The sequence below is a fragment of the Tamandua tetradactyla genome, chromosome 1 (genome assembly GCF_023851605.1).
Source record: "Tamandua tetradactyla isolate mTamTet1 chromosome 1, mTamTet1.pri, whole genome shotgun sequence".
Taxonomy (NCBI): domain Eukaryota; kingdom Metazoa; phylum Chordata; class Mammalia; order Pilosa; family Myrmecophagidae; genus Tamandua; species Tamandua tetradactyla.
The window spans coordinates 182,530,540-182,552,489 of NC_135327.1; the positions used below are offsets into that span (position 1 = coordinate 182,530,540).

A 21,950-nucleotide genomic window follows, 5' to 3' on the forward strand; every position below is an offset into this window, starting at 1 on the left:
AGAGTTGGATCATCTCCCACTTTTATAGGGAGACAGAAAATTACAATATAACGTGGTATGTTATACGTGATACGGTAAATACAGGGGGTCCTGAATTATTTTGACCTCGTCGTGCTGAACACAAGAGCTACAGAAGCGTCTAACCTAGACTTTCCGAGTAAGTGGAAGGGCAAAGGGTAAATGGTACATATTACTACAAATGGCTAAGTTTCAGGCACAGGAATATATAAGGTATGGGAAGGTAACAAAGTGAAAATTCAGCTACCCAGAGCAAAAGGGGCACAAATGGTAAGAGATTAGGATAAGATGCAGTAAGTAACAGTCAGTTTAGATAGGATCCAGTACGTCAATTTACGTATTCTGAATTTTATTTTAGGAGCAATGGAGAGCCACTGCATTGGTTTTAAGCAAGGGGTAAGGTCGTTAAAACTCAGAAAAAGAAATAATTTGTAGAAGTTATACATTTAGGGAGAAAGCAGAAAATGAACTAACTCCTAACTACTTAAAGTTAATTTATTTCTAATCAATTCAGAACGAACCAACTCCTAATTACCCGCAGTCCCACGTTTATCACAGTTCCGCGCTAACAAAAAGTAAGCTACAAGTCTCCATAACGCCACAGGATCTCCGGAAATGACCGCAGCTGTGCAACCGGAAACAGAAAATGACGGCTGAGAACGCCACCTAACGGCCAGCTACGGCGAAGTTAAATTGAGAAATCCGCAACGCCGGAAGGACTGGCTATTTCCGGTTTAAAAAAATTAACTAACACAACAAAGCGGAAGCTCATAGGGCAGGTCTCAGATATTGGGGCCTGTGTGCCTAGCGTGCTCAACTACGCGACGTCGCATGCCCAGTTTTGCGCAGGCGCGAGGACTACCGTGCAAGCAAACACAAACGCAAAGTCGTGCGCGTGCCCGTTCTGCGACCGGCGCGTTCGTGTTGTTACGTGGGTAAATCTTTTGGAGTTGGAACGCAGACTTTTGTTCTCTAAACTACAGCTCCCAGCATGCTATGGTCTTCATAATAGACTTGAGTGCAGATGACGCACCAAAGAGTAAGAAAATTGAATACATTCATAGAGGGCAGTGCTCTTGGAAGCCCCAGTGGCCTAATGGATAAGGCATTGGCCTCCTAAGCCAGGGATTGTGGGTTCGAGTCCCATCTGGGGTGATTGACGTTTTTTTCACTTATAAATGTACTTTCTTTCTTGTAAGCAACCTCAAGGAGGTCTGTGGCTTAATTTTATTTTGAGAGGCGGAAGAGTGTATATGTAGTTTTGCTAGCCCTTGGGTTGCAGTTTGCGAGAATCGGGATACACCGTACTTTTCCTTTGGGCCATCAGGTCCCGGAAGATTTCTGAGGAAGTCTGTTAATACATTGAATTTATATATTTCTTCTTGAAATCATTTGAAAATTCCTTCTCAGCGTATTCTGTATCAAATTCATACCCATTCTCGCTAGGCTCGCTTTCCCCCTGAGACTCATGGGTGGATTAGCTAGCGACGTCTTAGTGATCCAGTAAAGAAAGGACCCCCCTTTCCCTCCTCGCCCGGCTTTTGTCAGGGTGTCTTGAGGACCTGGCTACTCAATTACATTCAGCTTTCGTTTGCTTTTATCTAACTCTTTAGGGTGCTGCTCTGTGCTCGATTAGTCTGGCTCCGCAGATCAGGGAAGTGACTCATTCCGCTGCTTTCCAATGATAGGGGGAGCCGGCAGTTTGGGGCGGGGGCGTTGGAAGCGGCGTAGGGCCCCACCGGTCATTAGGCACCCGGAAGGACAAGAAAATGGTGGCGTTAGGGTCCCCGTCGAGCACTTTGCGAGGTCTTTTGCGGGAGTTGCGCTATTTGAGCGCGGCCACCGGCCGACCCTATCGTGACAGCGCAGCCTATCGATACCTCGTGAAGAATTTCCGTGCACATCGGGTACGGAAGTCTAGAGTCCCGGGTACTTCAGCGTCCCTGGCGGGAGGAAGAGATGGGTCTGGGTGGGGGGTAAGGGAACGTAGGGTTTTAGCGCTGTTCATTTTGAGATAGACCCACTCACGGACCCTGTTTAGCGACCGAACATACCCAGCCCTCCTGGCCTGTGGCCTAAGCGTGGGGAACAACCAAGGACCGATACGGCTGCTAAGAATCACTGGGGACTTCCTTTCCCTCCTCCAGGGGTGTGGAACCATCCCCGAAAATGTCATTGGCTGTTGGCATGTGCGGAGGGGAAAGCCAGGGGGCAAAGTGGAGAAAATGGAGGGATGGCAAAGTTGTACAGGGGTGTGTAGTGTAGTGTCAGTGGACTTAAAGGCACATTTACCCAACACTCCCTTTGGCCTTCCTCTAGTAGAGCGTCTCTGAAAAGCAATTTTTGAAGCAGAAAATACAGCTGTATAAGTGGAGGAATATTGGAGCTTCTTGAAGAGCAGGAACCGTTTTACTCATATCTCCTGAAGCGTAAGATTTGTACTAGAAACCTGTTAATGAGGTCTGCTAGGTCATAATTTTATCATTAGTTACAACATTAACTTGGTTATCTGACCAGATACTTAAAAAAAATATTTTTTTTGTAGCAGATAAATGTAAACATTGTAGGAGACCATCTTTGGGAAATTTCTTTGTGAAATCTACAATCTTTGTCCTCCTGAGGCATGAGCAAGTGGAAGACTTTAATTTTTCAAATGGGACAACTGAGATTCAAGGACAGTGACCTGTACAAGGACATGTAGAAGAACAAGTAGAACCTACCGTACCTGGCACTCAAACAGGATTCTTTTTATTTATTTATTTACACATAACATACAAACATGAACGTTCTTACAATATGATCGTTCCATTCTTGGTATATAATCAAAAACTCATAATGTTATCACATAGTTGCATATTCATCATCATGACCATTTCTTAGAACATTTGCATCAATTCAGAAAAAGAAATAAAAAAAAAACTCATACATGCCATACCGCTTACCCCTCTCAATGATTGCTAGTATTTCCATCTATCCAATATATTTTAGCCTTTGTTTCCCCTACTTTTTTTCTATACTCCTTATCATTCCCTGTCATTTATCACCAACATTTCAATCTACTAAATTTATTTTAACATTTGTTCCCCCTATTATTTATTTTTAATCTATATGTCCATACCATAGATAAAAGCGTCAGACACAAGGTTTTCACAATCATACAGTCACATAGCGAAAGCTATATCATTATATAATCATCTTCAAGAAACTATGGCTACTAGAACACAGCTCTACATTTTCAGGCACTTCCTTCCAGCCTCTCCAATATACCTTAACTAAAAAGGTAATATTTTTATAATGCTTACGAATAACCTCCAGGATAACCTCTTGACTCTGAAATCTCTCAGCATTGACACTTTGTCTCATTTCTCTGTTCCCCCTTTTGGTCTAGAAGGTTTTCTCAATTCCTTGATGCTGAGTCCCAGCTCATTCTAGCATTTCTGTCCTACCTTGCTAGGAAGGTTTACACCCCTGGGAGTCATGTCCCACATAGAGAGGAGGAGAGCAGTGAGTTTGCTTGTCGTGTTGGCTGAGAGAGAGAGGCCACATCTGAGCAATAAAAGAGGTTCTCTGGGGGGTGACTCTTAGGCCTAATTTTAAGTAGGCTTAGCCTATCTTTTGTGGGGATAAGTTTCATATGAACAAACTCCAAGATTGAGGGCTCGGCCTATTGCTGTGGTTGTCCCCACTGCTTGTAAGAATATCAGGAATTCTCCACATGGGGAAGCCAAACAGGATTCTTACACTTCATTGCTGCCTTCAGAGTTATGGATATGCCATGAAAATAATTTGCAACCTGTCTCAGAAATAATTTGGAGAGTTTGCTTGGGCTTTAGGAAAGGAAACTTTCTGTCCTTTTAGCATGGTGAGAAAAGGGAGAATCATCATCCTAACTGTTGAATTCCTGAGCCATGGAAATTAAAATGCAAAATCTTATACCTAAAATTCAACTATTGTATTGTTTAAAAAGGTACAATGTTCAGTGACTGTGCTAGGAACTTGGGCTAAAAAATGGTGAATAAGATACTCATGGGTCCTGTCTTTTAAGAATATTACAGTCCACCTGAGAAGCCAAGGAATGAAGTGCTAAGAATAAATGAATACTGAGGGAGTATAAAGAAGGTGTATAGTTAGAAGTCTTTCAGAAGGAAATTACACAGGGACCTGAAGGTTAAATTGGAGTTAGCAACCAAATGGGGATTGAGTAAGATGAGGATCCAGGTAAAGGAGCTGCACAACTGAAAGCCCAGAGATGAGAAAGATGACTATTTTAAATGGCTGGAGCTTAGGGTGTGGTGGGTGAGTGGAGGAAGATGACGTAGGCAGGAATTTAAACTTTATCTTAAGTGTAATGAAAGGCTATTCTAAGACTTTAAGAAGGTGGCATGATTATAGTTATGCCATATGGAAGCAACATTGACCTTGAGAAAGACTCGAGAATGGCTCTGAAGTTCATGCTAGAAATTCCAGAAACACCACTTTATGGAATGCAGATGAGGATATGGGGAAAGGTTTCTATTTCCTTCTGGTTAAAAGCTGACTGAATAACCAACAATGACTATTTTCTCTATCCTTTCTCTCAGGAGAAAGGATTCAGTTAGGAAAGAATCAACTCTTTCTGAGAGAAAATGCAGTTTTGGATTTCATTTGATCTCTTGTGATTCATTTACTGTATATATTCCTAACTGTCCTCTCTGTCTCCTCATGATTCAGGCTCAGTAAACACAAGATCAGTAGTCTACCCTACACTAAAACTGAATTCCTGATTTTGAATCTGAGGTCCTATAAATTTTGGTTTACAATAATAGAAATGGATATTGCCCTTTGTTGATGCCTGAGATTGGTGTTGATCACACCTGCATTTTTAGTTATTAAAAAGGCGTATTTGATTAAAGCAGATAAATTCTGCTTTTATCAGCTGAATGCTGCTTTCACCCATGTTCTGAAGATCTTAAACCATGCATTCTAATTCTCAGATTCTAATCCTAGATATTCAAATGGAGAAAGAAAGGTTAAATAAATGGAATTAAATAGGCAATGATGCCCAGGGACAAGCTCCTTAAGTCATTTTAGGCCATGCCCTCATCCCTGTCTAACCTTTCCTGCCCCTTTCTCATAGCCTTAGAACACAAAACTAGTCAAGTAAGGAACATGGTAATAATTTATTTAATCTGAAAATTAAATATGATAATAAGGTTTGGAATCACTGGGAACTTTTAAAATAGTTATGGAATTTCTAGCTTTGTAAGTTATCAGAATCCTGATCTTGCAGATGAATAATTGTGAGAGCAAGAATAATTAAATAATATGAATATATGTGTATTATTTCATACAAAGCTTTCATTTTTATACTGTTGAAAAAACTATTAGGCGAAATAAGTTTTTAATTTTCATTTAAATGAAAGGTATAATGCCACATTAACCAGAAGGGAGGAAATTCTGTATTATCTTCCTTAGGTGATATTAATGAGCAGATTACAGTTTCTACCTCTGCTATAACCAACCACTGAGTCTCTCTGGATTTTAATTTGCTCATTTGTAAAATGAGGGAGTTGTAACTAGATGATTTCTTCCAGTATTAAAATTTATGGACACTATTCTCAATGCAACTCCTTTTAAAATTCCTGTTTGATAACTGGAGGTCAGCTTTCCTAATCATAAACAGTTATAGAGTGTTCTAGTTTGCTAGCTGCCGGAATGCAACATACCAGAAACGGAATAGCTTTTAAAAGGGGAATTTAGTAAGTTGCTAGTTTACAGTTCTAAGGCCAAGAAAATGTCCCAATTAGAACAAGTCTATAGAAATGTCCAATCTAGGGAAGGATACCTTGGTTCAAGGCCAATGAAGTTCAGGGTTTCTCTCTCAAGTGAGAAGGCACATGGTGAACACAGTCAGTTTCTCTCTCGGCTGGAAGGGTACAAGGCAAGCACAGCGTCATCTGCTAGCTTTCTCTCCTGGCTTCCTGTTTCATGCAGTTCCCCAGGAGGCGTTTCCCTTCTTCATCTTCAAAGGTCGCTGGCTGTGGACTCTCTGCTTCGTGGTGCTGCAGTATTCTCTGCTCTCTCCAAATCTCCAGCTTTCTCTCTTGTCATTCTCTTTTATAGGATTCCAGTAAACTAATCAAGACCCACCCAAATAAGTGGAGACACATCTCCCCTAATCCAGTTTAACACCCACTCTTGATTGGGTTACATCTCCAGGGAGATGATCTAATTACAGATTCAAACCTACTGTATTGAATAGGGGTTATGCTGCCTTTACGAAAGGGGATTTAGATTAAAACGTGGCTTTTCTAGGGTACATACATCCTTTCAAACCAGCACATACAGGGTCTCTTTATATGTGTTAAATGTATACATATACATATTTGTGTTTCCTCTGTTCAGTTTACTTTCACTTTAGATTATGCTTGCTTTATTAATTCTTCATATAGCTATATCTGTAACCTAGGTATTAATTGTGTATCTAATCCTGCTACTTTAGGTTACCAGTGAAAAGTTGTGCAGAGCCCAACATGAACTTCATTTCCAAGCTGCCACCTATCTCTGCCTCTTGCGAAGCATCCGGAAACATGTGGCCCTTCATCAGGAATTTCATGGCATGGGTGAGCGTTCAGTGGAGGAGTCTGCAGGCTTGGTGGGTCTCAAGTTGCCCCGTCAGCCTGGAGGGAAGGGCTGGGAGCCATGAAAATGGACATACCTTGGATGCTGCCTTCATACAAGAATTTAACTGTTTCTGTCAATATGTATTATTAAATTTTTGTAATGTTTAGGTGTTTTCTTTGTAATTTTTTTGTCTGAATGGCTCTTAAAGGAATAAACTGGAGGTTTTATCTTTACCCTTAGTGAATTTACTGAACTTCTTACACTAGACTGATTGATATTCTTGATCTACTTTAAAATTTTTTATTAGTTTTTTTTTATTTCAAAAGTATGTCTACTGTTCAAAGGAGTTAAAATGGTATAGGTATATAAAATAAAAGCCCTCTTTGCTTTTCTCTTACCCTTCTCTCATCCCCATTACCACCAAGTGGTAGCCATTACTAATAGTTTGGTATACGTCTTTTCAAATATTTCCTATGTATATACAAACATATTATACATATATGTTTTATAAAAACACACAAATTTGATGTGTTCTGGCAGGAAACTGTTAACATATTCAAAAGAAAATCTTACTCTTTTCATCATTTTACTTACTCTCATCCCATTTTTTCTTTTATCATTAATGCTTCTCTGGGTCCTACTGCCAGCAATCTTCAGAAGGATGAATTATTTCTTTGGTTTAAATAATTCACTCAGGTCATTTTTCTCTATAATTTGTTATTATTTCCTATTAAAACTCTGACCATCAAGAATTAGTTGAACTCAGTGTTAGGAAAGGGAGAAATGTGATTCTGGAACACAAACAGCATTAGTAGTAAACTTTCTATACTGGGAAGATCCTAGGGAATCCTGAACTTCTGGCACTATGTTGACTTACTACTCTAAGTTTTTGATGTGGTAGGTACATGCTTTATCTCACTTCTTCATTTTGCTGTCTCTTTAACTTCTTTATCTTCAACCTCTTCCTCTCACTAGATTCTTCTGTTTATACTCAAGGTTTTTCCATCTAAAAACAATTAACTCTGCCTCTATCCCAAATGTCTTCAGCTATTGCCTTCTCATCCCTCTTCACAAACTGAATGTGTTACATTGAATGGCATTCATTTTCTAGATTTTTAAAACTTTTAAAAACATTTTATTGAGGTATAATTTACAGACAATACACCCATTTTAAGTACACACTTCTATGAATTTTGATAATGAATAAACCTGTGCAGTCACTGTTCTAGTAAAGCTCCATCACCCTCAAAAGTTCTCTTGTGCCCCTTTGCAGTCAATCCTTCCCTACCTATATCTGTTCCCAGGTAACCAATGACGTGTTCCCTATCACCATAGATCAGCTTGGTCTGTTCTAGCTTTTCACATAAATGGAATCATATTGGTATGTATTAATTAAATTAACACATAAAGAGATATGAGAGGCTTAGAATACAATATAATTTTCTCTACTCTTCTTTTCCTACCTTATCCTTTATTGGAATCCCCTTATATAGTCCTATAGGGAGATGGAACTAGCTGATTTTCTGGAGAGGCTGGCCCGTCTACATTTCAGGATTTAACAGGTCCAGGGACCCCTTTGGAGGTTGTAGGTTTCTGGAAAGTTACTCTAGTGCATGGAACTTTTGTAGAATCTTATATATCGCCCTAGGTATTCTTTAGGATTGGCTGGAAAGGGTTTGGTTGGGGTTCGGCAAGTTATGATAGGTAGCAATGTCTAGCTGAAGTTGGTGTAACAGTGACCTCCAGAGTAGCTTCTTGACTCTGTTTGGACTCTCAACCACTGATACCTTATTTGTTATACTTCTTTTCCCCCTTTTGGTCAGGATGGCATTGTTAATCCCATGGTGCCAGGGCCAGACTCATCCCTGGGAGTCATCTCCGACGCTGCCAAGCAGATTTTCACCCCTGGATGTCATGTCCCACATAGAGGGGAGAGTAATGATTTCACTTGCAGAGTTGGGCTGAAGGAGGCCACATCTGAACAACATAAGAGGTCCTCTGGAAGTAAGTCTTAGGCCTACCTATAGATAGGCTAAGCTTCTCTGCTACATACATAAGCTTTCCAAGAGCAAGCCTCAAGATCCTTGGTTTATTGATTTGGATGTTCCTAATGTTCCACACAGTAACGGGTTTCCTGGTGGTAATGCATATACAAATTTTAATGAAAAAATTTTTTACCATTGTTTCCTTTCAGAGTATCTAGAAAGTTCCAATGTCTCATTTTAATTTATTAATATTTTGCAAAATACATAAATCACAAAACCCACCAGGGAAAAGCTAGGAGTGAAGCATTTTCTATTAGCTCATTTATTCCTCACAACAATGCCCTACGTTAATAAATTGTTGAAGGTCCCAGTTAATCAGCAGAGTAAGGTTTTGTCTTTTTTCTTTTTTTTTTTTTTCTTTTTAACATGGGCAGGCACCAGGAATCGAACCCGGGTCCTTGGGCTTGGCAGGCAAGCATTCTTACCTGCTGAGCCACCATGATCCACCCCAGAGTAAGGTTTTGAATCCAGGGTGATGGCAAGCTAATGTACCCACTAGCTTCTTTCACGTCGTCAGTGCTGCTCATACACTAGAAAGGCCTGATTCTTCAAATTTATCTTTTCAAGCAAGAAGAAAAATTCTCTACATGCTCATCTCCTTACTATTTCCCAGTTTCAAATTTAGACTAACAGTTCCTGCTATCTCATAAATAATAATGATTTATACTAATGGGTTAAATTGTTTCATTCTGTTGCATTAACTTCAGATGTTATTTGCCGAACTTAGAATATCCCAGTTTTGGGGGGGCTTAAAGCCCTCTATGTATAGATGAAGGAAAATGACCTAGATGTCAGATCTCCAGGATTTTCTTTGGCAGCAGTGAGAAAAAGGGTGGGTCTCTGAAAATCCAGTTTGTCAGTGAATGTTCATAATGACAGATACTCCCACATTTGCTGCTAAGATTGTTAACCTCAGTCTAACGGGCATGTTTTCTACTTACTTTCAACTTGGGTTAATTCTCGGGCACATTTTGCTAATTTGGGTCCGGTTCACCAGCCCAGCGTATCATAAAGCTCCAGCTGACCTGCAGCCGGAAGAGTAAGCTTTTTCGCTTTAAGGCAGATCTGGTTGGAGAAGCGACTGAAAACCAGAATCTCGCGATATCTGAATGGAAAGAAGGCAGGAGAAGTCTGCGTGCACGCGCCTGACAGCCGTTAGGGTACGACACCTCCCAATCGGGGCGGGCGAAGCAAATCCAGTTGAACGCCAGTTGGTGGAGCCTCCGCGGGAAACGAATAAGCGCTAGGTACGTGCGCGCACACGTCGCGGCGACCGTGGCGGCCAGCGGCGTCAGAGCTTGGAGGGGGGGGGTTGACGGCTTGTGGCGGGTGGCGGTGTTGGAGGCGATATATTGCTTATCCCGTTATCGCTTCTGTCCCAGGAACCGAAAGGAGAGTGAGGGAAGAAGGGTAGCTTTTGGGGGCTGCTGCCTTCCACGTATACGTCGTCGCGAGGAGCGCAGCCCGGACTCTTCTGCAACCCTCGGCTCTCTTTCCGCACGCCTCGAGGCGGCGGCAGCACCAAGACAACATCTCACCTTCCCCCACCCCTTCCCCTTTCCCCGGTGCCCGAAAGGGCCTGGTCTGTGCCCCACCCCCGCCTGTCTGCCCGCTACGCCGCCGCCATGTCGGCGCAGGCCCAGATGCGCGCAATGCTGGACCAGTTGATGGGCACCTCCCGGGATGGTAAGTCTCTGTCAGAGCCCTGGGGATGGGGGAGGGGATGGGGAAGGAAATGGGATGGGGGTCCGAGGGTGCACCTGGGCTTGTGTGTGTGGCTGAGTAAGGGGCTCCCAGATTGGTAACACGAGGTCCCGACTCCCGTCCCATCCAATCAGGGTTTGGCAGGCGGGTTTGGGGGGGCTGTGACCGTGCGGATTGGCGGGAATTGCTGCCAGTGGGATAAGGCGGGGCCTGGAGGTAGAAAGCAGTTTGTGCATTTGATGTTGACTTGGCTGGGACGGGAGAGCCCACGTCTCTCTTCCGTAGTATTGCTACCGGTATTTACGCTGCTAAGGTACCTGCGGATTGCTGAAGCCTCCGCCCCCTGAACTAATTCCGTAATCAAGAGTTTTGAGGTGATCCCTTGCCGCCGTCCTTCTCAGTATCCAAAGAGTATCCCCCCTCTTCCTTGAGTCGGGAGGGAACCTCTGTTACCCCAGTCTGGTAGATGCACTCTATATCCCCCATGGAAACAATCATTCTTGGGAAAAGATCTGACCCAAACCATGATTTCTTGAAGTGGGTGTGCTTGGCCCCATTTTGTGGAAAGAAAAATGTTATGTCTGTTTTTCGGAGAGACCTCCATTTTGTTAAACAATTTAATAGAGGCTTTGTTCAGTAAATAATTGACAAATTTTGCATGTGTCCCAAATGAAACCATTTTGAAAATTTGTTGCCCAGTGAAGTAGAATTGAGGGAAACAAAGATCTTTTTCTTTTAGTCACTTAGATTAAAATCTGTCTAGAAAACCACTAATTGCTAGGGTTATCCTTTTGTCATAAAGAGAATTTCTAAGTAGATGTAATGCTGTTGCTTTTTGATAATTAGTAATATACTGTTTAAAATGCAACTAAAATTCATGCTAGTATGGGGGAAAGGTTTAGTTTAGTATTTTCTCTTGAAAACAAAAACCCTTGCTCATTTTTATATGTGCTTGTTCAGGCAGTTCGTTTCTAAGCCACTTAAATTTTTATTTTGACAAGTTATTGAAATTTCTTTATTTAAGAGAAAAGACATTCAGTTGAATTTTAAGTTAATCTTATTTACTTGAATGCTTTACAGCAGAATATGTGAATAGCTAGAAAAAACCATGTACTGAATTCACATCTTTTTAGCAAAGCATATTTCAGAATGGCTTTTCAGAATTCCCAATTGAGTTTTTATAAAAACCAGATTGGAAACTTTTTGTGGGATATATAAAGAAATAGGTATAGAGGGCAAATATATTTGGAGTTATGAAGAGAGGAGGGAAAGATTGGAATGGAAATAGGTTTTAATTTTGTGTAAACCCTTGAAAATTAACATTAATTAAACATACCACTGGAGATACGTTTTACATTGATCATTTTTTATGTTTAAATAGGAGTGGTTACTTTATAACTGCAGCATGTCTTAACATTGCTCCTTTTCCAGTATGAAGAGGGTAGAGGGAAGGGGCTTAATCCAGTATTTTAGCTGACAGGATAACTAATTTACATAATAAATCATTTAAATCTTATGTTTTGTGATCCTTTTAATCCTTGACAGATACCAGTTTTGGTAACTTCTGCATGAATAGACTTTTCCTGATTTTACTGGAAGGGTAGTTGAATCAAGATAATTCCCATTACCTGATAAGTTTTCTAAATTAGGTAGCCCATCTAGTATTGCAAAGCTAAATTAAAGATATATATATATATTACTTTGTCTATTGATGGCAGAAGCATGGATTTCTTAAAATCCACTCTGCTTTGTACAAATAAACTTGTTTTTTTATGTGTCTGTTACTGGATTTTTTTTGCCTCCAGACTTAGAGGATTTATCCGTGAACTCATGTTTATGAATCCACGATAACACTTAACTGAAATGACTGGATTTTCACTGCTGTATTGGGCCAGAAGTAAGAAACATACTACTTTGAAGGGAAATAATTGAATGTTTTTGAATGTGGTTTTAGATATCCACATTAGTTCTTCTATGTATATACAAGATGAGTTAGAACATTCTTTGAGAAATAAGAAACATACTACTTTGAAGGGAAGTAGTTGAACGTTTTTAGATATCCACATTAGTTCTTTTATGTATATACAAGATGAGTTAGAACATTCTTTTCCTACTTTCCAGATATTTAGCAAATTTACTTATTTCATTTTATGATTCAGGATCTTTAAGTGATTAGAATTGTCCTTTTTTTTTTTTTTTGCATACAGTCAACTTCAGGTTATCGAGGCATAGGGAAATATGGATATGTTCCTGAATGGCACCTGAACAAATTGAAACCATATAATGGGGAACAATAATAGCTAACAGAGAACATTGTTTGGTGTCTTTGGAACAAAGCGGTGGAAATTGGGATCCAGAAGATGGGAGAGAGGTGGGAAAGGTGGGTAGGAAGGTATCTAAGGCAGCTCCTGACCTTTTTTTTTTTTAAATCCCAGAGACTAACCTCCTTGACCCTTTGTGTCCCATCTTAGGGGATCTGAACTGGTTCAGGAGGTTATCAGGCTGTCATTGATCCAGGGCACTGGGAAAACCTTGCTTCCCTTTCTTCTCCACTCTCCTCAGTGAAAGATATCTTTCTCCCTACCTCTCCCAGCAATAAAGAGTTTTTAATTCATTCCTTTGTAACTTCTTGGAGATTTAAGTTTATTAGTTAAATATACCTTATTTTGGATTACTTAATAATTTAAATTATCTAAACTTCACTGAAGCCTTCAGGAATAGGAATTTTGGTGGCAGGGAAATGGAGAGGTAATTTTGGATCACTGGGTACTTCAAGAGAGGACAGACCTTGGTGAGTGGTGAAAGTGGGGCGTTTTGAATAACCAGAGGGCAGCATGATGGCACTGGGAGGCTGGGCAGGGGGATGATTAGAAGGTGGGAGAGGAATGTATAAGGGAGGTGGGAGGGCCAAAGACAAACTTTGCCTTCTTTGCAATTTTGCCTAGGGCCCTGGTGGTGGCAACCGCCTGTGTGCCACTGAAAATCGTGCCGATGCCTGGCATACAGCATAAATGGAAGCAGGGTACCGCGTGAGTTGAAACATTGGTCACACTATATAAAGTTTGTATATGTGAATCAGTGTAACTCGTACCCATGTAACTGGGGGTCTGACTGTATTTGGATTTTTCTGATAAGGCATCATGGGCTAAGGAAAAGAGCACTGGGCTGAGACTCAGGAGACCTGGTTTCTAGCCCCAGCTGTACCTCTAATTGTAACCTTGGGTAAGTCACTTAACCTTTTTTCCCTCAAGTTAAATCTATAATTTGTTAAATGGGAAAAGAAATACTTTCCTATGTTCTACTTGAAATATGTTGAAAAATACATACATTTTAAGTTTTTTAGAAGGGAGCAATCATAAGTAGATAAAGGTTAGTAGTATCTTATCTCAAGTCTAAGGTACATTAAATTTTATAAATACCTTATAGCATTAATAGAGGGGAGAGGGATAATTTGTTTTCTCTGAACACATTCCATTTGGAAGCAGAGAAGTAGCACAGGAAAGTTCAGGAAGTTTTAGATTTGATTATGATCAGTTGGAGTTACCCATTGTCCTCAAAAGACTAATCTTTTTTTTCTTTTAAACTCTGATGACATATATGCAACCTGAAGACTACAGTCATTTTTGATAGGTTGCATTAATTACAGGGATGTCCTTTAGCTAAAGCCCTTTTCTCAGCATAAGAGGTTTGGTTATGATAAGACTGTAAAGGCTTGGTAAAGTGCAAGAGATAGTAATTAAACGAAATAAAGGGTGCAGGTTTAGATTACACCTTAAGTTTAGAAGCTTTAGAAAAGTTATAGAAAGTGGTCCTGAGGATTACATACCTCTTAATTGCTTATAACCTTTAAATGGGAGCAGAGAATATCTCTGAAAGGTCAAAATGGCAGTCTGCCCTCATAAACAACCAAGTAGTCTAATAGAATGTAATAATTTTATAGCATCTTCCGTTGTCCATTAAGATTAGGGGATGTTTTGGGCAAATTAAAGCTTCCAGCTAATTTAACTATTTTTGATGGTACTCTTTCTAAACTGTATTTTGTTAATATATTGACCATAATGTAATATTTCTGTTGATCCTTTGCCTTAGTTATAGTCTGTGTGATACAAAATTTAGAGGATGCTCATCCTAGGGGGTTCCCAGGAAAATGCAGTTCAGAAAATCATTTATCTATTTCTAATATGTTTGGTGATATACAACTATATATTTTATAGGGCAATGTGATATTGCTGCTTTTCTGCAAAATTAATTACTGAACCAAAGATTGAAGTAGTGTTTTCTTCAGTGGCTTTTCTTCTTTATAAAATCATCTTTACTATAATCACTGTTCCTTGACTTACCATCAACATTGAGAGCATTTTCTCCTAATTTTCTCTCATTAACATAATGAACCATCTTCATTTCTTGGTCAGTTGTAAGCCATTTTTCTATTTCACTTGGATTGTTCATTTTAAGTGAAGGAGGCGTAGCCCTTAATGTATAAGCACAAATTTTTAGAATAATGGAGTTTAACCTTGTAAATTCTTTTCCTTATTAAGTCATTTCAACACACATAAGGGTAAACAGTTTCTCTTAGTTTTGGTGAATATTTGACTTTATCAGAATCCAGCCATATCCAAAACTCTGAAAGCTTTGGTAGCTGCGTAATGAGTCATTTACAAAATTTTTCCTCATTTTGCTCTTTGAATTCTGAATATTTCTATCTACAGAGCAGCCCAGGAAGCAATAAAGTATTACCTCTTATAACCCTGCATTTTTCCCTGGATTATCTGCAGTTGTTTAGCTCTCCTCAAATAAGCCTATGCTTCTGAGATGCTCTTTTACTTCAGGAAAAAAAATAAAGTCATCTTGTCCATTTCTGCATAAGATTTATACACAACAAGTATATCATTAAAGACTTTGATTTGGGTAGATGTCATATAAGGATAAATGGTAGCAGCCTGCATGTTCAAGATGGGTAGGAGGAATTCAAAGACAAGTAGATGTCCTGAATCAGGGTAAAGCTTAGTGAGTTAGCTAGTATTCAGTATCAGGTGATTCATTCAAATTTTGAAGCTTTTAGTTGCTAAGAGTCAAAGTAAGTAGTGAGAATGAGGAGATAGGCAGATGGCTTAAAACTGAGAGTGAGCACCTGTGACAAAGACTGGAAAATGAGGCAGGTACTCTGAAGAATGAAATTCCAGAAGGTACTTCTTAAAAGGGAATACGTTTTTAAGACCCGAGTCGTTACTATAGTTCTTAAGAGAGCATGGATAATTGTACCTAACTTCATCAGTCTATGAAAAAATTGTAGACTAAAATGATACAGGAAGTTGGAGCGTTTTGCTGGAAAAGAGGTAATGGGGTTAGAGAAAGCGTATATTTCTGACAGGAATCTTGTAGCTTTAGTACCTATAGAAAAGTCATTTTAATCTTTTTTGGTTTAAGTCCTCATGTATTAGTAGCCACTAGAATAGAATTTGAAAGGAAAAGTCCCAAATAGATCAGTTCAGCAATTTTGGAAGATAATTGAGAGTATAGAGAAAAGTAGTTTGTAAAACTCTGAAATTGTCTGCAGCTTTATTTTTTGTTTTAACTGAATATAACTAATGACTTTAAAAACTTTTTTTTAACATTCATTATATAATAACCCATATGTCTTCATTTAATTGAACCATGGGCAATGATGTTTGACATATTTGACACACCTGAAAAGAATTTAACCTGCTATCCTTCCTGAATCTTTTCTCATGTCTCCTGAATTCTTGGTAGATTTTATTTTGATCCTCTCAAGAGCTCAGTTCTCTGCAGATGTCAGTTTTCTCTTTTAAAATTAAACTTTTCAAACTTTTGCCTTTTGATAGGTGATAATTGAATATTTTATTAGGTGGTATCTACAGTATACCTAGCTGTTCTGTTTCTGAATTCTTCCTCCTGTTAGGTTGCAAAATATTTATATAAATATACTCATTTCGGTTATATATGGTTATCTTCTAGTTAAGAGCTTGGCATCATGACCCACCTGCTTTTTGTAAATAAAATTTGACTGGAACACAGTCAGGACAATTTTGTATGGATGGTCTATGACTAAAGCAAGCAGAGTTGAGTAGTTGCAACAGAGGGGCATGGCTGTCTAAAACAATCTAAAATTTATTATCTGACTCTTTAAGAAAAAGATTGTTGATCCTTTTAGATCAGTGATTCTCAGAGTGTGGTCACCAGACCAGCATCTTTAGTAAAACCTGGTAACTTGTTAGAAATGCAAATTCTTGGGCCCTCCCCAGACCTACTGAGTAAGAAATTTGGGGGTGGGGCCAGCAGAGTCTGTATTTAAAAAAAATCCTTCCAGATGATCCTGGTGTACATTAAAAATTGGAGAACCATATTCTAGATAAATATTTTCCCAGTGTTAGTCACACATATAACCACTTCACTGATTTTTTACCCTAGTTTTCTATTTCTTTAATATTTTTTCTTTATATCGTCTCATTTCTTAAAAATTAATTTAAAAATGAGGGTTTAGCACTGTAAAAATAAATGCAGTGAAAGCGAAGTGGTGCTATAAAGATATAACTAGACCCTTTTGCTACTTAGGGTTCCCTAGGTTAAAAATTATAAGTTGTTAAATGTGTTAAATACATGCTAGCACAGAATGAAACTTTTTGTGATTTAATCATGATAAATAACTTTCTTGCTGAGTGATTCAGTGATGTTTAAAATGTCATATTGATGAAATTATATACCACCTAAAATCATCTTTTGTACAAATCCCATATTTCGGAAAATACTGTATAGATAGTCATTTGAAAGGGAAACTATGGTATGCTCTATACCCAAGCCCTCAAGGAGACATGACTGGCCAGAAATACAAGCCTGTGATGTAGAGAAACTGAATAAATTACCTTGTATAGCTCAGTTTCTTGCCTCTTCTGAAGTGTTTTGGTCTGTGAAAGTAAACAGTTCTACAAGATTTCACAAACCTGTTCTACAACGTGTGCCTTGCTGTGTGAAAAATTATCAAAAATAACGCTTTGGAGATAAATTTTGGGAAGAAAGGACTATGATTCTGCATTGTGAACGGAGTAAGGTGTGCTTGCTAGGAAAACAATCTAACCTTAGATTCTAGAAACCATATGTAAGCATTTTGGGGAATTCCGTTATGATTTGCCACATGGAGTTAGGGGGAATGCCTCCCCGTCCCTGGTGTGGTATATATTTGTTGCTCTAGGATACAGTAATTGTTGATAGAAATAGAATCTTGTATTCTTGAGTGTCCCAGGTTGCTGAGTTGAATTAGTTATTTCTTCCTTTCCTTTTCTTAGAGATTATGGACATGTCTGCCCCTATCATATTTTGACTTTAATAAAATAGTGGATAGGACTTTAATCCACTTAAAGTCTAGTGAAAGTAAAGATTAACACATTAACTTTTATGTTTATTGTTAAAAGACAGATAACATTGTTGTACTAATTATAGGTGTCTCATTTTGAAGGAATGTTAAAGTACAAGAACAAACACCTATATGAATGAACAAATGTTATTTTATTTCCCTCAAAATTTTAAAAAAGCATTACAAATAAAAGTCACAGTCTCATTGTTTTCCCCAGAGGTGGTTCTTGTGAATATGGTGTGCGTTCAATGTGACAACAGTATTTCTCCTGTGTTTTAGTAGTTTTAAGGCTCACGTCTCCTTCATGGTAATCTTTGTTTTTCATTTTAACTTTCTTCCTTTATTATTGGGTCGTTTCTCTATCACCTCAGTCCTTTGATATACTTTCTCATTTCTTTTCCCTTTTCATTTGTTTCCTTTGCCTGTTGGTTTTAGATTTGGGGAAGCTTTGCTTGGCTTTTATAGCTATCACCCAACCAATGAGAATTTGTCTTTTTTTTAATAGATAAATCAGTCAATCACTTTCCTTTGATTCTTTTCAGCTATTTCTTCATAGCCAGAGATAGCTCTCGTTACTTCTAATTTTGTATATAAAAAGTTCTGGATGATAGAAGGCACCAGATTTCCAGAATGCGGTTGTTACTGTATCAGAATTGCAGCTCTGCAAGTAAGTATCAAACTACAAAATTTAGCAGGCTGCAAGCAACTTTTTACTGACTGACTTTGCTCCATTACATATATCATAAAACAAATTATATATAGCCCACTTTTAGAACTTAATTCTTGAGTAATTGTTATTCATTCTTTTCTAATGTATCTCAAGTCTAAAAAGAGAAATACCTTGATTTCCTAAAGCATATACCCTCAGAAATGTGTGATGGCATTGACTCCTGCTTGTGGTCATGATACTGCTTATATGAGGAGAGAAGAGAGGGGGTGGAATAGAGCTCTTAGAATACAGCTACTTTGATATTTCTCTTCTCACATTTCCATCAACACCATTCTGTTAGCTCTTAAACACCCTATATATGCATTTTCTTCTACCAAAGCTGTTTTCCAGTCCCATTTTTTATAATATTGTTCCATGATTTTCATGAACAAGTGGGCTGATGGATTTGAAAAAAAAAATTCTTAACATGATTAATCTTTTATTGTATCCAGAAGAATGAACTTACTCTGGAAATTTCTACAAAGACATTGTGTTTTTAAAATTTCTGGACTTGTCATGGGATTATGGTGGGGGTGATATTTGTACCTGTTTGTAATTATAAACTTATCGAGCCATATAAGCCAAAGGGGTAGGCGGATAGCCTTTTTGAACTGCATATTATGTTTATTGTTGCATTTTACTGGAGGAAAGGAAAGCTACTTCTACTCCAGTATGATTTTTATACGTTCTGTTGGAAAGAAATGACTTTAATACATTTGGAAAGGACGTCTTCATAACTGTTTTTTCCTACTGCCATCTTTGGCTTAGTACTCTTTCTTTCCTTGTGTAGTAAATATATTTCTAAAAAGTTTAACATACGTCAAGTCATGTTAATTTGCCAAAACATCTATAATCATATTAGGTCAAGACATGGGATGAGTCCTTTTGTAAAGTGAGCATTATACTTTGAACTGTTTAAGATTGAAAAGTAAGTTATCAAATAAATGCAAATATACAGTGCATTAAACAGTATATTTCTTAAGGGAACATGGAGTGAAAGAGTATTGAGTTTTTTAAAAGGTTATTTACAAAAAGGTTCATGTAAATGATTTTTAAGCTAAATTCTAAAGGAACAACAAAGGTAGGTGGAAGAAGTGAAAAGCTAATGAGAAAGTTTGAAGAGGGTGTTAAAGTGTTCTTGTTCCTTGCTATAATAGTGCCTGTGCAGCAATAATCATCTTCTTTCACCTTGGTTCTAGATAGGATTTAGTTGACCCCTTCTTAAGTTTTCTTCCTGTCCTGTGCTAGACTAGAAATTAACCCTGGGTCTTTATTTATATTGGAAGAAATGGTAATAAGAGGGTAGAAAAATTTCTCTACATTTAAGAGTACAGGGAACAAGGAAACTTTAAGATTTAACATTTCAGTTTTGTGCCTGTCTATATAGCCCTAGGTCTTCCTTCACTGGAAGGGTGTGGCTCTTATGTCAGATGGAGGGGCTGTACCTTTTCCAAGTCAATTGTGACATATGATCTCTAACAAAGTGTGCCTGTGGGGAAGCTTCCTGAACTCTTCTGCCCCCATTTCTTGAGCATTAGATTTGTCTTGTGCTATTGAGTTTTCTCCTTTCTCTTTCTTTTCCCTACGCTAAGCTGTAAATGAATGCTGTACAAAAGAAATACTAATTAGTTGTTTTTATAAATTGCTTGCCATTAATGTCTGATAATATGCAGTAAAATAAGGATTCTGCATACCATTAAAATGTGAAATATTGCAAACTTTTAAGATTCTTTTGAAATTACAATACTAAACTCGGTTCACTTTTGCTTAGCCTTCACAGTTGTTGATCACATAGCATGGTCATCCACTCACAGCTTAAAAAAATACAGGGAGCATCGGAGAGAATGGGTAAAGTAAAATTTTGATGTTTTTAAAATAGCATCTAAATCTATGAAAGTTGATTTGGTTTATTGTTTGTATGGGAGGGGGAGGGTAGCATTGGAGTGGGAGGGGGTGGGTATTTGGAAAATGGCATGTACCACTTAATGTCAGATACCATGTGGACTGTTTTAAGTGTTAGTACTAAAATCTAAGTCTCTGTCAGTTTTCACAATGGCACTATTGGGAATTACAGAGAGGTATTTTTTTTTCCTTCCAGCAGATTGAGGGAAATTTTGAGAATAGCAGTATTTGAGTATAGTTTAGACAGGAATCTTTTTCAAAGTGGTTTGCCCATATTCCAAGTAAAATGGACCGCCTCAGTAACACCTTAAGCTCTGTTAGATTGCTGAAAGACCAAGAGAGGAATAATAAACATTACAGATTTTCTTATACACCGGTGACTCCACTAAAGATTGTAATTCATGGGACTCATGAAAGGGTTGAAGAAAAGAGGGAGGTAAGAAAGTTATTACTTGAAAGATAGTTGCTTGGTAGGAAATAGTAATAGAAATTTTACTCCTTCCACTGAAATGAAAAACACTTTGTCTGCCAAGTTCTAAATCAAGAATCTAATTCTGAAAATTTGACGTTATATTCATGTACAAAGCCTAATGAATTATTGTGGCGGTTATGGGGGAAGAGACCTCCATAATCTTATGGGAAGAGCTATGTGTTCTTTTTGTTGACTCAGATAACTCAGTTTGATTCTGCCCCATCATTTTAAAACTTTTTTTTTGTTACACTTTGTCTACATGCTAAAAATCTAGATTAAAAAAAATGAAAAAAAAAGTTTTAAGAAATTAGATTTTACCCCCAAAGGATTATTCTGGCCCCGCTTTTGCCATTCCTTTACATGAAGCCGTTTATCAAAGTCAGTTATGGTCTGCATATAGTTCCCCAAACCTTCCTACCTCTATAAGCTTTGTTGAAGTTACTACTCACTCCAGTTTGGAATGCTCTCTTTTTTCCTTTCCTTTGGTTTAAACCTATCTTTCCTTCAATTTTGGCTTCTCCTTATTGCACGAAATCTTTTCTGATCTCTCCATTCATTGCTGGTCATTCTGGTCTTACAATTTCTGAAGTGCTGCTTATTTGCAACACCCATTTGGCACTTGGAATCATGCTGCCTTGTGTTATTGTTAGTTCATTTAAATGTCTTACTTCTAGCAAAATCTTGAGAGTAGAGACCTTGTCTCATATGTCTTTTTGTAACTCCATTGCTTAGCACAGAGGATATGTTCAATAATAGATTTGATTCTGTGGTTTGGATTCAGCCTTAGTGTAACAGGGCAATTTTTTTTTTATTTGAACGTTTACCCAGAAAACCCAAAGATAGAATACATCAAATTCATAAAGTAATTCCTTGTACTGTAAGATTTGGTTCATATTTTGTTCCATATTATTTGCAGTCTTTTTGTTTTGTTTTTGTTTTTTTTAATGGGTGCATTTTACCTAGTTTCTTTTAAAAAAAACATGGTTTGGGCCAGATATCTTAACAGAAACTGAAATTACTAGTAATTTTATTTTGCAGGGTTTTTTTTTTAGCTAAATTATATACTTTCATGGCTTAAGCCAAAATTTTATTAAATACTGTATGGTAATGTAGCCAAATAGTTTTAAA

The 21,950-nt window shown here is 38.1% G+C and overlaps 2 protein-coding genes and 1 non-coding gene across 21 annotated transcripts in view; all 3 read left to right on the plus strand.

Annotated features, from left to right (window-relative positions):
* The first annotated feature begins 1,100 nt into the window (after nt 1-1,100).
* TRNAR-CCU (transfer RNA arginine (anticodon CCU)) lies at nt 1,101-1,173 on the plus strand. The gene has a single exon. It is a non-coding gene; the product is annotated as a tRNA-Arg (tRNA).
* Nucleotides 1,174-1,704: 531 nt separating this feature from the next.
* Nucleotides 1,705-6,854, plus strand: FMC1 (formation of mitochondrial complex V assembly factor 1). The gene is made up of 2 exons (XM_077146430.1): nt 1,705-1,925; nt 6,500-6,854. The coding sequence occupies exons 1-2, from the start codon at nt 1,788-1,790 to the stop codon at nt 6,701-6,703; spliced, it is 342 nt and encodes a 113-aa protein (XP_077002545.1). The 5' UTR covers nt 1,705-1,787; the 3' UTR covers nt 6,704-6,854.
* Nucleotides 6,855-8,459: 1,605 nt separating this feature from the next.
* The window catches only part of LUC7L2 (LUC7 like 2, pre-mRNA splicing factor), a 92,455-nt gene continuing 78,964 nt past the window's right edge, over nt 8,460-21,950 (plus strand). For 3 of the 19 annotated variants that reach the window (XM_077145661.1, XM_077145596.1, XM_077146040.1), the window contains exon 1: nt 9,928-10,352. Coding sequence is in view for 12 of the 19 variants with exons in the window: in XM_077145596.1 (XP_077001711.1) it covers nt 10,292-10,352 (61 nt within the window). In the remaining 7 variants the exon portion in view is untranslated. The other 16 variants (XM_077145106.1, XM_077145528.1, XM_077145804.1 and 13 more) reach the window with 12 other exon arrangements.